Below are 17,864 nucleotides of genomic sequence, written 5' to 3'. Positions count from 1 at the left end.
TTAACAGTAATACTTTTTGAGGTTCGAGACGTTCCATGATCTTAAAACCGGGATTCCGTTGAGTGTTTCAAGTTCATAAACGCCGGGATAGGTTACTCTGGTGACCCTATAGGGGCCTTCCCATTTTGCCCCGAGTTTTCCGGCGTTTGTCTCGGCAGTATTTTGAAAGATTTTTCGGAGGACCAAGTCCCCTACATCGAATCTTCTTGTGTTGACGTCTTTGTTGTAGAATCTAGCGATGGATTGCCTATATCGGGATAACCGTGATAGGGCTGAATCTCGCTTTTCCTCCACTAGGTCTAAGGCATCGCGCAGAGCCTCGTCATTTTTTGGCTCATCCTCAGGTGCGTATTTTATCCTAAGGGTTTGCACCTGATGCTCGATTGGGATGACAGATTCGACTCCATGGACGAGGGAAAACGGAGTTTCCCCTGTCGGCCTTCGCGGGCTGTTTCGGTATGCCCACAGCACGCCTGGCAGTTCTTCTGCCCACCGGCCCTTCTTGGCATCGAGCCTTTTCCTTATGGAGTCGACTATGGTCTTATTTGTTGCTTCCGCGTGCCTATTTCCTCGAGGATATCGTGGTGTTGACATTCTTACCTCAATGTTGTTATGGAAGCAAAACTTTCTAAACTTTTTCGATATGAATTGTGATCCGTTGTCTGTTATGATCTCGTGGGGAGTTCCATGCCGACAGATTATATTTTTCCAGATGAATGCTGTGACGTCGACGTCTTTTATCAAGACGAAGGCGCCAGTTTCCACCCATTTAGAAAAATAATCTGTTAAGATTAACATAAATCTTAACCCGCCAGGGGCGACCGACATTGGTCCCACAATGTCCATAGACCATTTCATGAATGGGTATGGCGCCGAGATAGATGATAATTCTTCCGCGGGTCTTTTTATGTTGGGGGCGTGGCATTGGCATTAGTCGCAGCGGCGCGAGTGCGCCTCGCAGTCTGCCAGCATGGTCGGCCAAAAGTAGCCTTGCCTCTTTATTTTGATGGCAAGCGCTCGTCCGCCTGCGTGATTTCCGCATTCCCCTTCGTGCACGTCTTCCAGGATTCGTCTAGACTCCTCTGTCCCGATGCACTTGAGGTAGGGTCCTGCGAAGCTTCTTTTAAACAGGCTTCCATCTATGATGCAAAATCTCGCGCTCCTCAGCACGAGCTTGCGTTTTTCCATCTTATCAGATGGGACCGTACCAGTTGTGATGTAATGTAGTATTTCATCTCTCCAATCTCCCCCTTCTATTGTTATGACCGCGGCGATGATCGTGGCAATAGAAGGTTGTTTGATTGTTTCGACTGGTATAACCCTCTTGAGGCCCGGATCCGAGGTAGATGCCAGGGCAGCCAATGCGTCGGCCGAAGTGTTCTCGCCTCGAGGGATCCTTGTCAGGGAGAATGCTTCGAAGTTTTTTGTTAGTTCTTTTACGACTTTTAGGTAGGCTTCCATTCGCCCATCCCTGGTCTCGTATTCCCCGGAGTATTGGTTTGCTAAGAGTTGGGAGTCGCAGAAAGCTTCCACTTTCTTTGACCCAACTGCAGTGGCCAACCTAAGTCCGGTGATTAGTGCTTCGTACTCGGCTTCGTTGTTTGATGCGAGGAAGTCGAGCCTGAATGACTGTTCTATAGTCTCACCGTGGGGGGAGGTTAGGTGTATTCCTACTCCAGCCCCTTGCTTCGATGATGCCCCGTCCACTTTGAGTGTCCAGGTGCCTTCGACTTCGGTCATGGTGGGACTCTCCCTCGGGAGTTCGATGATTAAATCCGCTAAAACTTGCGATTTTGCGGATGTCTTCACTCGGTACTCGATGTGGTATTCGCTCAGCTCCACGACCCACTTGGTTAACCTTCCTGATTGGTTAGGGCTATGTAGGAAACTCCTGAGCGGATGTGATGTCATTACTACTATGGTGTGAGATTGGAAATATGGTCGAAGTTTTCGTGCGGCGGAAACGACGGCCAAGGCCAGTTTTTCCATAATAGGGTATCAAGTTTCAGCATCGACTAACGACTTGCTTGTATAAAAGATCGGTCGTTGGTCCCCTTGCTCTTCCCGGACGAGTACTCCACTAACTGCCGCTTGAGATACTACGACGTATAGATAGAGTGGCTCCCCCGCAACGGGGTTTGCCAGGATTGGGGGTGTCGATAGATACTCTTTTAATTTTTTGAACGCTTCCTCGCACTTGTCGTCCCATTCAAGCTTCTTATTTCCTTTAAGGAGCCGATAGAAATGGAGACATTCATCTGTTGACCGAGAGATGAAGCGATTGAGGGCAGCGATGCGTCCCGTCAACCTTTGAACTTCACGCCTATTACGGGGCGAAGGCATCTCTCGTAAGGCGTGTAATTGATCCGGGTTAGCCTCAATTCCTCATTGGGTAACTAAATACCCCAGGAACTTGCCGGATGATACTCCGAACGAACATTTGGTGGGATTGAGTTTCATGGCATATTTATTCAATACCTCGAAACATTCCTCCAAATGCTTTATGTGGTCGTTCTCCCTTAGGGATTTCACTAGCATATCGTTAATAAACACTTCCATCGTCTTCCCTATCTTTTCCTTGAACATTTCGTTGACTAACCTTTGATCGGTGGCGTCAGCGTTCTTTAGTCCAAAAGGCATGACCTTATAGCAATATGTGCCACGGTCGGTGATGAAAGCTGTTTTTTCTTGGTCGTCCGGATGCATCAGGATTTGGTTATATCCTGAGAATGCGTCCATGAATGAGAGTATTTTATGCCCTGCGGTCGCTTCGACTAGCTGGTCGATGCGCGGCAACGGAAAGCTGTCTTTGGGGCATGCTTTATTCAGATCGGTGAAATCGACGCATACCCTCAATTTCCCATTTTTTTTCTTTACGACGACAGTGTTTGCCAGCCAATCCGGGTATTTCACTTCGCGGATTGAATCTGCACTGAGCAGTCTTTCGACTTCGTCATTGACTACCCGCGCCCTGTCGGGACCGAGCTTTCGTCTTTTTTGGGATCGCCGTTAAGTTGGTGAGACGTGACGTCGATGCTTATTCCTGGCATATCTTCGGTTGACCAGGCGAAGGTGGATTTGTTTCGTTTTAAGAAACATATCAGTTCTCGCCTGATGCTACCTTTAAGCTTAGTTCCGATTCCTACACACTTGGAAGGATCGGAGCCATCGAGCTGTACTTGGACTGTTAACTCAGTGCTTGGCGCATCGAGGGAGTCGGGGTCCTCTAGTGTGAGAACGCTCTCGGCCGACTCCACGTTCATTAATTGATATTGCTCTTCTTTAATTGTCTTGGCACAATGTTTGTGACTAGTGAGATAGCAACTGCGGGAGGTTGCCTGATTACCTCGGATCTCTCCTATTCCCTCGGGCGTAGGGAAACGAATACATTGATGAAAGGTTGATGGCACAGCCCTCATCATATGTATCCATGGTCTTCCCAAGATAATGTTGTAGGGGGATGGACAGTCCATTACTTGAAACTCTACTATTTTGTTGATTCCATGTGTTTTTACAGGCAACCTGATTGTTCCCAAGGATGGAGTAGTGGACCCATTAAAACCTGTTAAATGGGTTCGTTCTCTTTCAATCTCATCTTCATCGATTCCCATCCTTGCCAGGGTATCCTTGAAAATAAGATCTACAGAGCTGCCTCCATCGATTAGAACTCTCGCAACCTCACAATTAGACACGTCGATCGTGATCACGAGTGCGTCGTCGTGCGGTTCGGTTGTCCCAATTACTTCTTTTTCGGAGAACGAGATTTGAACATCTTGTTCTAGTCTGATTTTAGTTGTTTGGTTACTCAGTCGTCTTTGATGTGTTTTGATGGAGTTAACCGTTTCTTTGCAAAACTTTGAGCCGCCCATTATGAAGTCAACTCTGTGTTTTGCGACAGTCGGCGGGGAGTTTGGTTCTCCTTCCTCCTCGGGTCTCGCTCTCTTGGGGGAGGGGTTGCCCATTCCCCTGTTATTGCTATTGAAGACCTTCTTTTTTGGCGGGGGTCCTAGGTCAACGTCTTTTAGTTCCCCCTTTGCGTATTTCTCGGCTAAAGCCTTACGCATGGTCTCGCAGTTAACTGTGTCGTGGCCGTTAGCCTTGTGGAAACTGCAATACGCATTGGGATCCCGTGTCCATTTCTTTGCTTAGGGTCCTCCCTCCTTAATGTCATCACCGACATTGAACGTGTAGTTAGGAGGGGCGTGTTGCTTTTTGGCGTGAGGTGCGGCTTCGTGGGGATTAATCCTGCGAGGGTTATTTACGGGCCTCACCCAAGTATTGGAGGGTGGTTTCTTTTCGGCCACGCGTTGCCTCTCGTAGGAAGCAAATTCTTCTTCGGCCTTTGCATAATTTGCAGCCTTATGAATTGCATCCTCTAGTGTGAGGGGGCGGTTAACAGTCATCTCCAGTTTCAGCTTTGAATCGTGCCTTAACCCGTTCCTTAGAGAGGTTATGGCAGAATCGTGGCATACGTTAGAGATTTTCGAGAGTACGTCCTTGTAACGGATCATGAAATCCTTCAAAGATTCGTTCTCTCTCTGTTGGATCCCCCATAAGTCTGCTATGGTCAGGTCGTCCTCCACGAACATTAAATAATGTTTCAGGAATGCAGCCGATAGCTTATCGAAACCATCAATGGAGTTTGGTTTGAGTTTGGAGAACCATTCCAAGGCGGGTCCGAACAAGCTCTCGTCGAATAATTGGCAGTACCCTGCCTCTAATTCTCTCTCAGAGAGCATAACCCGTCCCATTGCGACTCTGAAGGACAATATGAAAGCCTTCGGACTTGAGGTGCCATTGTACCGTGGGAGGTGAACCTTTCCGGTATCTCCCAGCTGCACTTCAGTGATGTTTCTGGCGAAAGGAGTTCGCCTTGTTTCTTCTACGAGGCGATCTATCTCGGGAGCCGAGCTGGTCGCAGAATGAAATTCTGAACGAACAGCTCCCAGCTCGGCCGTTATAGATTCCTTGAACCTGTCCAGTTCGGTCATATTGGGTTTGCCACCACGAAAGAGGCGAGGTCCCGATTGGGCCGGATTGATCGCGGTTGCACTTGCCGGGCCATGACGGGTCTGATTCATCCCGCCGAAACGCTGGGGGGTGAATGTTTTATAGATCGCTGGAGGGCGAGGTCCCGAATCAGTCGCGAAAGACCCGGACGGTGCTCCCCCGGGCGGAGGCGGAGGGAGTCCAGAGGGATCGATCGTGACTTCTGTCGCGACCTCTCCAGCAGTCCCCCAAGCTGGAAGCTTGTGACGAGAGTCTGGTCTGTTCCTCGGGCGACCTGTATCCCAGAGAAATCCAGACGGACTCCGGGAGGGATAGCTCGGCTTGTTTGCGCAACCGAGGTTGCTTGGCGAGCTGACTCAGAGGCGGTCATATCTTCGGATCCCACTTGAGGATCCGAGGTGTTTTGAGGAGTCGAGAGAGTATTCAACCGGTCATTAAGAGCGCGGTTGGTCTCGGCTTGCTCATCAATCTTTTTGGTCAGCATATCTAGGATTGCCCTGATCCCCTGGGGGATCTCCTCTCCGGATTCGTAATCAGTCGGAGTGGAAGACATGCAATTTTTTTTTACGAACTGTTTCTTCCGAGATTGGTCTTTTTGAATTTCCCACAGACGGCGCCAAATTGTTGATGTCGATTTTTGGATCGATCAACAATCACTAATGAAGAATGAAATTATAAAATATTCTAATAGGGGTTTAGAAAGACGTCGTATAAGAAACGATTTAATAATGAAGAGCTATAATAATACACGAATATTGATTAATTTTATTGATATAAAGAAGGTTATAAACGGGCGAGGTGACGAGCTCAACAAGCCGAGCTCAAGATCTTGGTTATAAGAATACGAAATAGAATATTAATTCGAAACTGAGACTGAGAGCTTGCATGTGCAAAAATGGTCCTCTCCTCTTCTATTTATAGGCGATATAGAACCTTCTGGCCGAAGACACGTGTTCCTCGATCCATTTTCCTCACCGAGGTCGTAGTCGTCCGAGATCCGATCTTCGCGGCGCGGTCTGCTCTTTGATTGATCCTTCGGATCATGAAGACGTGGTCGAACTGGCGTCCCTCATCGAATCGGGAAATGTTGCTGGGCTTGGGCCGATCTGCCGAGAGTGAATTGGGCCCGTAATTGATTTCGTGGGCTGGTCTTCAAACTGATTATGGGCGTCAATCGGGCCTAAGCTCATTTGAAATGATATTTTAATATTTGAGTTTTTATACCCCCACAGTGACCTGATTTAAATTGCTCTTTTACAAGCTCATTTAAATCTATGTGATATTATGAAGTAACTTAACAGTAATAATTTATTCGTAAAATACTTTATCACGAATGTGAAAGATATTACAACCAAGTTGCAATACTAGGTGTGTAATCAATTATCTCATTATTACGAGTATCTCTATCCATCTTTATCAGAGCCACCTTGGAGACTATGGACCTAGTAATTGAAACTCTCATGAATACAAAAAATTAGATGAAACCTCTTTTTTCTCGTATTCATTCAATTCGTCAATCTCGGCGTCACACCACAACATGAGCCGAGGCTGTACTCTTCTTGGTACTATAATTATATTTTACTCGATGTTTATGAGCGTCTATTGATATAGTCAGCTCATGAGCTTAATCCTATAGGTTCAACTCGTAATGAGAAATGTCAATTATTTTGTTATACCTTTCTTGATATATATGAGACCTAACCAACATTGCTTCCCCAACTAAAAATTCTTTCATATGTACTTATTACAAAACTGCACACAATCAATTGGTTATGGAATCAACCCTTAGGTAAGTGAACTTTTTATTATATTCAGTAACTATCTTCAGTGGAAAATATTCCTTACAGATAGACCTTCAGTACATTCCATCATCATCGGACGTCCAACGCTCAATGAGCTAGAAGACAGGATATCCACGTGCCATCAAGACCATCTTTGTGTCTGACCGAGGTCATTACTTCTACAAAATCATGCTATTTCACATGGAGACTGCTGGAGCCACATACCAAAGGCTCGACAATCAAATGTTCTCGAAGCAAATTCGAAAAATGATGGAAGTATATGTGGATGGAATGCTAGTGAAAGCCTAAAGGCAGACAACCATATCCGAGATTTGGAAAAGATGTTCACACTCCTCCGACGGTACCACATGAAGCCGAATCCCAACAAAGGAGTTTTTAGGGTTGATTCGGAAAAATTTCTTGGATACATCGTCAACGAAAGATGAACCAAAGCCAAACCCGATAATGGGATGCTTTTGGGGTCATTCTTTATCTTACACCCCTACTTAATCTCTTAAATTCTCAACGCTTCCGAGCTGAAGATGACATTTTCTCCTTTCCGTTTAACATTACAATCACGTTAATTTTGAACGTCGGAGAGCACGAATGAGGGAAACCTCCCACACCCTTCTAGTTCATTGCTTACTTTCTTCTTAGGGGGCGAACCAAAAGAACTTCCTTCTATCTAAAGTCAATGAACTCTAGCCTTTGACGATACCAGCCTATGTGCGATATTAAGGTCTAGCCCAGTGTCGAGCCGTGAACGGCTCTCAAGTGTTAGCTCGAAATCGAACGTTAACACTTTTTTTGTCGCTCATTTTCGGACAACGATTTAAGAGCCCCAAACGGTTCGACCCAAGGCCTGACCAAGTGGTCGCGTTCGGGCTCGAGCGTGTCGGACTCGGTATCCCGAGTCTTCCCTTAGTTTTATTTTCTACTTAAATAAAGAATATTTAATTATGAGAGAATAAATTAAATATCTTATTTCCATTTAAATATTATTCTCTCCTAATTTTCATGAGAGAAAATAAAGGACATTATCTTATTTCGTTTTAAATATTATTCTCTCTAAATATTCATGAGAGAGAATAAATGACAATATCTTATTTCCTTTTAAATATTTTTCTCTCTCCTTTATTTAATCAACTAAAGAGAAAATATTGGTAAGTACCAATATGGAAGAAAGGAATTTTGACCCCACGGCCAAGAGGGTTGGACGCAGATAATTTCGACTTCCTTATTTTGTGCAAGGCCCAATTGCTTAAAACCCAATTAATAATTTATTTACCTGGTCCAACAATAAACAAATAAGAAATTGATTAATTATTTATTTGATCAAACAATAAATAATTAATACTACCATAAATAATTATTTAATTATGCAAATACCCATATTTCAGAATTGATGTTGTCAATCACAATTACAGCTTGTGAGATTATAATAATGAAATATTATTGTTAAAGGTTCTTTATTCGTCTTATCGAAGCCGAATCGGGGACTATGGACCTTTTAATAGAAGCTTAACAAATCTGATGAAAAAACGAAAAAAGTCATTTCTCTTTTCCACATCGATTTGTCTAATCTTGGTCAGACTCGACTTAGGTACGTCAAGATTGAACTCTCCTTTATACTAGAATTATATTTACTCATCGTTAAGAGTGTCCACTGATCTAGTAAGTTCGTGATCAAGATCCTCCAGGTTCAACCCATATCGAGAAAGGTCAAGTAATACGTTATACCTTTCTTGATACTTATATACCCTAAGCATTGTTGCTTCCCCAGCGAAAGATTCTTCCGAATGTACAGACTTCGGAAGTGCCGACAATCTGTCGGTTTCGGATTCAACCCATAGGTGAATGAACATTGACCTTCTTTTAGGGAGGCTGGATTCTGTATCTTTCAACCACTTCCCACTCGAATCATGTTCCGAAACTCCCAAGACAAAAGCTGTGATTAGCATGATAGTAGCCTTTTAGCGAATGAGTCAAAGAGAGCGGTAACTTGATTCAGTGTCAATGATCACTTCAGGATTCGATCAAGTCTCACTGGGACCATCATAGTGACCTCGGTTAGTGTGTCGTAACGGTACTCAAACGACACATCTACAACCAAAGCCTGTCCGGTCGTGCACTTACCACAAGTGCAGAATGCTCGCATGTTGTGATCAACCTTCACTAGTGTTCCACATATATGACTTTAGATAGAGCTATCCAGGCATGTATCAGTCATCGACCATGTTTTAGCTCACCGCACGAACTCGGGTCCCATCATGTGACTCAGTTTAATACAGAGGCTACGGATGATAGTTGCTATTGATTCTGATGTTCAGAGCTCAACCCACTAATCATATGATGCTAATAAAGTAAACTATTATTCTATTTAGTAATCATTTAAGATTTATTCATTATCTCTCGTGGCCAAGAATTCCTAACATCATCAAGGGTGAATAATATTCTTGTCTCACTAAGTCACACAACTAAAGAATAAATGCTTATGAAAATAATTTAACCAATAAAAATTAAGCAAAAATTTGAGAAATTTAATCTATCACTTAAGAAAATTTGACAAAATAACATGTAACTTACATTCTTTGAAAAAAAGTTATTATGTCATCTAGAGTACACGACGAAGACTTGTTGTCGATCATTCATAGCAAACCCGAAACATAAAGAAGAACGTCGCTCAGGGGCTGATGGTCAGGCCGGAGGTCACAAAGAGTGGTAATCTTCTTCCACGAGTCAACTGACAGGTCCTTGTGTCGAATCTACACAGCTCCTCGAGTCGAGTTTTACTCCTTGAGTTGAGTTTGCTCCACGGGTCTAATTTTGGGTCCATGAGTCAACTGACGAGTCCACGTGTCGACCCTAATTTCTCGAGTAGAATCTCTCCCCTTTCGTGTGACCTGCGTGAAATCTCGAACTCCGAAAGCCCAACGGGCCGGGTCACTGAAGACCGCTAAGGCCCACAACCAAAAAGTACAAGACCATGGAGCATGGAGTGGCCATCGCACGCTCCCCGAAAGGAGCATGCGCTCGGCGCTCCTTTTGAGCGCACGAGCGGTCCTTGAAAGAGTGATCGCGTGCGGCGCGCACAGCACATGGCGCGCTCCTTGAAGCCATGTGTGCGCTCCTTTTCAAGGAGCGCGCACCCGAGACCTGCTCCTCGCTCCATGAGGTGCGACCCTACGGCTTTCTAGGCCTCCTCATTCACTATAAATAACCCCTCTCATTGAGGGGGAAAGACACATTCATTCCTCTCAAAGATTACTCACTCTCATTGTTCTGAAACGCTGTCGGAGACTTTCTGAGCACAATTTCCTCTGATTGAGCACATGATCTAGAGTGCAAGCCGCTCCTAGGATTTTCCACTAAAAATCTCCTACGCGTCACACAAGACGCGTCCACGATTTTTCACTGAAAATTGCCTACGCGTCCAATGCACCAGCCACGTCCACGATTTTCTATTGAAAATCCCCTACGCGTCCAATGCGCTTGAAATTCGCCACTGAGAATCTCACACGTCTCAAAAAGAGAGAAAACACACATTCTCTCTCAGATCACTCGATCCTAGAGTTCTGAGACATCATCGAGGACTCGGACCCTATGACCACACGTAGGTTAGGTGTGGTGAACTTCTTCTATTCTCTTCGTCTTTTTCTCACCGGAAAGTGGTTTTCGGCTCCTCATCACTTCGCCTATAGTCGGCCTTTGTGTTCTTCACGTTCTTCGTGTTCTTTGCGTTCTTCATGTTCTTCGTCTTCTCGTCGGATTCTTTGTCTTCTCTTCGTTCTCTTCTCTTGGTCTTGATTCCTTCTTCTCTTCTCTCCGCCTTTGTCTTTTTATTTTTCTTGGTCTTTTATGATCTTTTGAGTGCTTTGAGAGCTTTTTGAGTTTTGAGAGCTTTTTGTAAGCTTTTGTTCTCTTGAGAATTCCCTCCTTTTGGTAAAAAAAAATGAGGGGGGGGGGGGGGGGGGGGGGGGGGGGGTATTTATAGAATTTTGAGTGTGCAAAGTTATGGAAACTTGGTCGGAGGGATTCTCCGGTTTTGTGGATTTTACAGGAGGGATCCTCCGGTTTTGTAGGTTTTACCGGGGGGATCTTCCGGTTTTGTGAGCTTTACCGGAGGGATCCTCCGGTTTTGTGGGTTCTACCGGAGGGATCCTCCGGTTTTGTGAGTTTTACCAGAGGTGTCCTCCGGCTTTGTGGGTTTTACCGGAGGGATCCTCCGGTTTTGTAGGTTCTACCGGAGGGATCTTCCGGTTTTGTGGGTTTTACCGGAGGGATCCTCCGGTTTTGTGAGCTTTACCGGAGGGATCCTCTGGTTTTGTGGGTTCTACCGGAGGGATCCTCCGGTTTTGTGAGTTTTACCAGAGGTTTCTTCCAGTTTTATGGGTTCTTCGGAGGGATCCTCCGGTTTTGTGGGTTCTACCGGAGGGATCCTTTGGTTTTGTGGTCCTGGCAGAGGGGTCCTCCGGTTTTGCGTCGTTTTTGCATTTGGATTGTCGTTTTTTCCCATACGAAAAATGACGCCATAACATTAACCCCCCAAGTTTTACGTGCGACTCGTCGAGCGTGAAACTATAATTTTTCGGTACCGTTTTGAACATTCTAGTGAACTTGGATGTGTAAGCTTCAATTACCCAGATCTATTTCGAATTTTCGCTCACTATTTTTTTTTTACTTGGTGGTGTGTTCCGAATCTGGTGAATGCTTCCGCTCTCCTTTCTTCAATAACATCTAACTCCATCCAAAATGTCTTGTTGTTGTTTTCTTCGTCAAAGCTTTCCATTCGGAAGGATAGAGTTCCGATCTCGACAGGGATGACAGCTTCGACTCCGTAGCTGAGGGAGAATGGGGTTTCTCCTGTCGCGGGTTTGATGGTGGACGAACGTTCGAGATAGTAGCCATCGTAGTCGAGTTCTTCTTTCTTGGTAAATCGCTTTCAAATTCATCGTCTTCTCTTCGACGGTTTCCTCTGTCGCAAGTCTTTCGACTATCGAGATATTCCTCAACAGAGATATGTTGGGTGGCGCGAGTGATAAGTTCCGACATGGCCGTCGGTCGTTGTGTTACCAGCGATATTAGGAAGTTGTTGGTTCTGAGACCGTCGATGAAGGCGTAATTGCATCGCTGTCATCATAATCGTCTACCTTGTTTGATTCTTCGATGAATTTGTTTAGGTAATGCTGAAGGGTCTCATGGCTTCCTTGCTTGATTGTCATGAGATGTGACTTATCTTTCCTTCGAACACGTGACGCGGCGAACCGTGTTAGAAACTTTTCTTGAAGGTCCTCAAAATATTTGACCGATCCTCGCTTTAGCCTTTGAAACCATTCGAACGCAGTTCCAATGAGTGTGAGGCAAAACGCTTGACACATTGTTGAGGGCGTCTGTCCCGCCATTTTCATGTTTGTCTGATATTGGTGAATATGGTAGAGTGGGTGAGCGCTCCCATCGTAAAGTGCCATGGTGGGTGGACGGAAGTTCTCCGTGGTGTCGTTAGCGAGCATGTTTGTCGCAAATGGTGAGGCTACCCCTTCAATCATGCTCCTTACCATTGGGGTCCTGGTCTGTGCTGCCTGCAACTCTCGGATTTCCTCTCTCAACATGTGGAACATGTTAGTTACTTCATCATTTCCGGCATGTATGGTGGTAGGCGCAAATCTGGTAGTACGTTCTCTTTCATTCGATGCTTGATCGATCAAAGTGATATGTGCTGCACGCGGCATTACCGTAATTGGAGGGGCGACTTCTTGTGGTCCGCCTGTTTTGGGGACGGCTTGGCGCCTCGGGATCTCCCACCGAGCGTTGAGGTGACGTCGTAGATCCACGTTGGGCCCTAAGCTTCCTGGCGAACTCGTACGCCGCGGCGGAGAAGATCTTCTGACGTCTCCGCTATCTGCTACTTCTTCTCCTTGGCCTAATCAGTCGAGAGCAGACCTTCGTGATTCGGCTCCGGCTCCTGCGACAGAGCAGGCGGCCTGAGGGATACTGACGCGTTGTGGGTTGATGCCTAAGTTCTGCGGTCCATGTTGATCTAGCCCCCGAGCGGTTCTTCGTTTTGCCTGGTGGTGGCGGCCGATGTCTCGGATACTTGGGTCAAGGTCGTCGTCTTGTCTACCTTCGATGTTCGCATTTAGTGTTTGCCCTTGTTCGCGCATTTGACCCCCGAAGTTAACGTTTTGCGGGCGTCCTTCTCTTGCATGGGCGTGTAAAGTCATGACCCTCTCCTCTCGATCTCTTGCGAACTTGCTTGCTAGCAGGAAAAGACTGTTCTCGAGGCGCTCCATGCGACTGTCTCGTTCGACGAAGACAGTGTCGAGGGGGGGATTTCTAACGCTGGTGGTATTTGGGTGTGGTAGAGGTGCGGTGCCTGCTGCCGGGACGACGCTTGGTGGTGAGGTTTCTTGGTCGTGCCTAGCTTGAGTTCGGGCCCGTGTGTGAAGTGCTACACTCTCCGCTTGTTGAGGGGCGTTGCTTCCATAAGCGGCGACGTGGTTGGACATCTTGCAGGAGATTTTTGCTGGAGGAGCTTTCCGGTTATGATGATTCGGCGGAGTAGTCCTCCGGTCTTGAGACTTTCGGTGGAGGATTCTTCCGGTTTTGAAAAGAGAAAGTCTACCAGGGAGGCTTGTGATGGTCCCGTAGAGGGAAGTGGATTTTCCGGTGGAGAACTCGTGGTTGTTTTCGAGTACCCCTCCTTCTAGCGCCAAAATATTAATCGCGTTTTTGGATTATCATTCAGAACCGTCCGTGGTTCGATCTAGGGTCGGACACTATGACCGCACGTAGGTTAGGTGTGGTGAAGTTTTTCTATTCTCGTCGTCTTTCTCTAACCGAAAAGTGGTTTTCGGCTCCTCATCACTTTGCCAATAGTCGGCCTTCTTGTTCTTCACGTTCTTCGTGTTCTTTGCGTTCTTTGTGTTCTTCGTGTTCTTCGCGTTCTTCGTGTTCTTCGTTCTCTTCTCTTGGTCTTGATTCCTTCTTCTCTTCTCTCCGCCTTTGTCTTTTATTTTTCTTGGTCTTTTCCGATCTTTTGAGTGCTTTGAGAGCTTTTTGAGTTTTGAGAGCTTTTTGTAAGCTTTTGTTCTCTTGAAAATTCCCTCCTTTTGGCAAAAAAATGAGGGGGGTATTTTTAGAATTTTGAGTGTGCAAAGTTATGGACACTTGGTTGGAGGGATTCTCCGTTTTTTGTGGATTTTACCTGAGGGATCCTCCGGTTTTGTAGGTTTTACCGGAGGGATCTTCCGGTTTTGTGGGTTCTACCGGAGGGATCCTCCGGTTTTGTGAGCTTTACCGGAGGGATCCTCCGGTTTTGTGGGTTCTACTGGAGGGATCCTCCGGTTTTGTGAGTTTTACTGGAGGGATCCTCCGGTTTTGTGAGTTTTACCAGAGGTGTCCTCCGGTTTTATGGGTTCTATCGGAGGGATCCTCCGGTTTTGTGTGTTCTATCGGAGGGATCCTCTGGTTTTGTGGTCCTGGCGGAGGGGTCCTCCGGTTTTGCGTCGTTTTTGCATTTGGATTGTTGTTTTTCCCATACGAAAAATGACGCCATAACACCACCATAAAATGATAAACATCGAAATAATATTTTGATTATTTGACAATAATAGTTAAAAACTAGTTTTTACACTATGTGACGTTTCAGCTAGTTACATTTTCTCAACATGAACTATATTCAACATTTGAATCTTATTCCAATATAAATATAATTTAACATATCCCATTATTTTGGATAGATGGAGAGACCTTATGAACCCATATGAACAATGTTTAAGATTTAATCATTAGACTCAAAAGTTCACAAATTTTTTCCAATGTTCATTACTAACGTCAAATGACTTCACTAAAGAATCGACTGTTGGAATTGATCTAAGGTTAAGAAAAGATTTAACGCTTCTAGCAAGCGACGGAGCAAGTGAGTATGTCAAATGAAGACGAATAGTTATAAGTGAGTATGTCTCATTTCAAGATTTAACTTTACTTGAGTGTATTCGTATATAATGAATGATTGTAAGACTCTAAGTGTTAAATGGTGTTGGTCATATTTAATATCTTCATAAAATATATAGGAAAAACTATAGAGTCCCAACTCTCTACGTTTCGTAACCAAACTATATAATCAATTGTCTATTTGCTTCTAAGATTGTGAATATTAATTTATAAAGAACCTCATAAGATATGTTATGCAAATAAGTATCAGACTCTTCTCATGTTGTGAGTTGTTTCGGGACAAAGATTATTTAATCATATCACAAACTTAAATAAACAAAAATGATATTTCTTATTGCTAATTTGAATTTAGCTTAAAATTATCCAATTTATTATATTTTAATAAATAAATCATCTACACCTATTTTTTGGGCACTGGTAATAAAGTAAAAGAAATTTAGTCCAAAAACAACTAGAACTAGACTAGAGAAAGCTATATGGACTAGGAGAGGACTTGGTGAAGCAAGAGGCTTAACAAATGGACAAACTTATCGACATAAATTGGCTTTAAATAGAATCTAGAATCTACGGCATAGCGCGATTATGATATGATTAATAAAAAGATTTCTTCCAAAATTTATCTTTATAAATATCTAAAACTTATCGACAGAAGTCGGCTTTAAATAGAATCTAAGGCTTAGCGCGATTATGATATAAATTAACTTAAAAGATTTCTTCCAAAATTTATCTTTAAAGATATCTAAAATTTTCGAGATTCATATGTAAAACAAAAGAGAGATTTTTTCACAGTTATCTGAAAATTGCACAAACAACACTATTTTATGATGCATTGAAAGCGTAAAATTTTCATTTGATTATCGAGGAGAGCATTTTGTAAGTTGTGATTAAGTGGTCTACGAATTATGTATTTTTTAGTATAAGATTGAATTGTACTTCAAGAAGTTTCCAAAATTTTATTTTATTTTATTTTATTTTTTATTTTTTTTATAGATGTTTGAGAAAAGAAGAATTAGTCAAATAATGACCTGATCAGTACACATAATTTGACAGAAATGCCTACCACACTTCTTACTGGACAGATAATACCGAAAAGTCCAAATTGAAGATCCTTTATTTATGTTTACGAATTGGCGAAAACTGTAAAAGACCCGACTCATGTGTTATGATATTCGACTGTAATCGTTATCTGACGTGTACTTATACGTCAGCACCTGAGAATCTGACGTGGCATAAAAAGCTTGGCTGCTCCAGAAATCGAAATAACAACTACCAGCAGTAAAAGAAATACGCTTTGAGAGAGGAATAATGTTTTGGTAAGACACGTTCAAACATCCATGCCCTCACGAAACCGGCCCTATATATATAATATGTATATTTATGTGTATAACCCTTTTCCAACAAACAAGTAGGCCAAGTATTTATTAATATAACTGTCTATATTTTCTTTATAATTCTTATTAAAGATAATTTTCCTCCCATTGACTTACTCTATCCCGTGTTACATATATAACAAATATAGATATATAATATCAGCCCTTAATAACCAGAGCACAAAAAATTAATCTAATAATGCAAATCATATCTTACCCATCTTCATCCTCATATCCTACTATTTCTGATCAACATTTCCCTTCTTATCTCTCATCAAGTCACGCCGATTATCTCTCTGCCGGCGCCGGAGAACCATGGATCCAGCGCCGCCGCGGAAGGAGCTCCAAGGTCCCCGTCCAGCCCCTCTCAAGATCCACAAAGACTCCCACAAGATCCGGAAGCCCCCCGTCGCGCCGGCGACGGCCATCCACCACCGTCCTCCGGTTGCGCCGCCACGTCAGCCCGTCATAATCTACGCCGTGTCGCCCAAGGTCATCCACGCGAACCCCAGCGAGTTCATGAACCTCGTCCAACGACTCACCGGCCTCTCCTCCGCCGAGCCGGCCACAACGTCGTCGGCATACCTCGCCGCCGACGGACCTTACGGCGGCGGAGCGGTGTCCCCGGCGGCGAGGTACGCAGCGACGGAGAAGGCGAACAGCGAGTACGTGAGGAGTAGTTTCGGGAACGATAATTATCAACGTGCAAGTGCAACGACGATGATCGATAGGAGTAGTAGTACTACCATGGAATTAGGAATCGGTATGAACAGCAAGGGATTTTTCTCCGGCATATTGTCGCCGGGACCCGGATCCCTGCCGCCGATATCTCCCGGGTTCTTCTCTTCGGCGCCGTCGGACACGTTCTTCAACGACCTGATTAGCCCAGTAATCCATGGTGGTTTTACGGCGAGTCCCGTCGGGGCTTCTTCTTCGTTCTTCGTATCTCCTCGGGCACATCATCTCATCGCTTCTCCGACCACTCCGTCTTTTGATCATTTGTTCTTCAACAACATATTTTCCGATCACAATTTGTAGCTTTTTAATTTCAAGAAGAAGAAAAAAAAGGATATATTCAATTTCTTGGAGATGGAGAAGCAAGTTGGCAATTAATTCTTATATATACGACTTCGTCATTTATGTCTGTAACTCTGTATATTCTCTTGACAATTTTTATTTTAATTTTTATTGACTTATACAAATTTTTTTTTTCTAAAGAAATACAAATATATATATATATATATATATATCTTAGATTCGTATAACTTTTTTTTTATATTTTTTTATATATATGAATCGTAGTTTGTGGGTCATTATATGATAAAATAGTATATTGGGCTCGTTAATTAGGTTATTATTATTTTTATTTTTTTTTGGGTAAGTGTTTTTTTGTCGAGTTTTGAAAGGGTTAATTAAGTTTCTGACGATATACCAAAAGCAACATAACCCCATCTATAGGTTTATTAGGCTTCATTGGACCATTTCATCTTCAATTATATATTCTTCGATCACAATTTGTAGCTTTTTAATTTTAGAAAAAGAAAGAAAAAAAAAAAAAAAAAAAAGAAGAAGAAGGATGTATTCAATTTCTTGCAGGTGGAGAAACAGTTTGGCAATTAATTCTTATATGGCCATTAAAGACTATCATCATTTATTTCTGCATATTTTCTGATTACCCATTTTTCCTTGGATGACGTACGCAAAATTATTTGTTGGTTGTGGGTCATTATATATATGGAATAGTTTATTA

At 43.8% G+C, this 17,864-nt stretch overlaps 3 protein-coding genes across 3 annotated transcripts; 1 reads left to right on the top strand and 2 right to left on the bottom strand.

Annotated features, from left to right (window-relative positions):
* On the bottom strand, nt 1-594 carry LOC149390528 (uncharacterized). The gene has a single exon (XM_089619794.1). The coding sequence runs from the start codon at nt 592-594 to the stop codon at nt 1-3; it is 594 nt and encodes a 197-aa protein (XP_089475920.1).
* Nucleotides 595-930: 336 nt separating this feature from the next.
* Nucleotides 931-1,911, bottom strand: LOC149390527 (uncharacterized). Its single transcript, XM_089619793.1, has one exon. It carries the CDS (start codon nt 1,909-1,911, stop codon nt 931-933), a length of 981 nt encoding a protein of 326 aa, XP_089475919.1.
* Nucleotides 1,912-16,154: 14,243 nt separating this feature from the next.
* On the top strand, nt 16,155-17,304 carry LOC149390526 (protein MKS1-like). The gene has a single exon (XM_089620703.1). It carries the CDS (start codon nt 16,430-16,432, stop codon nt 17,150-17,152), a length of 723 nt encoding a protein of 240 aa, XP_089476829.1. The 5' UTR covers nt 16,155-16,429; the 3' UTR covers nt 17,153-17,304.
* Nucleotides 17,305-17,864: the final 560 nt, after the last annotated feature.

Source organism: Urtica dioica, chromosome 7 (assembly GCF_054948205.1).
Source record: "Urtica dioica subsp. dioica isolate 48M chromosome 7, U.dioica_male_clone48M_v1_H2, whole genome shotgun sequence".
Taxonomy (NCBI): Eukaryota; Viridiplantae; Streptophyta; class Magnoliopsida; order Rosales; family Urticaceae; genus Urtica; species Urtica dioica.
Note: the sequence above shows the minus strand (reverse complement) of the source record. Positions and strands in the feature narration are given on the sequence as shown.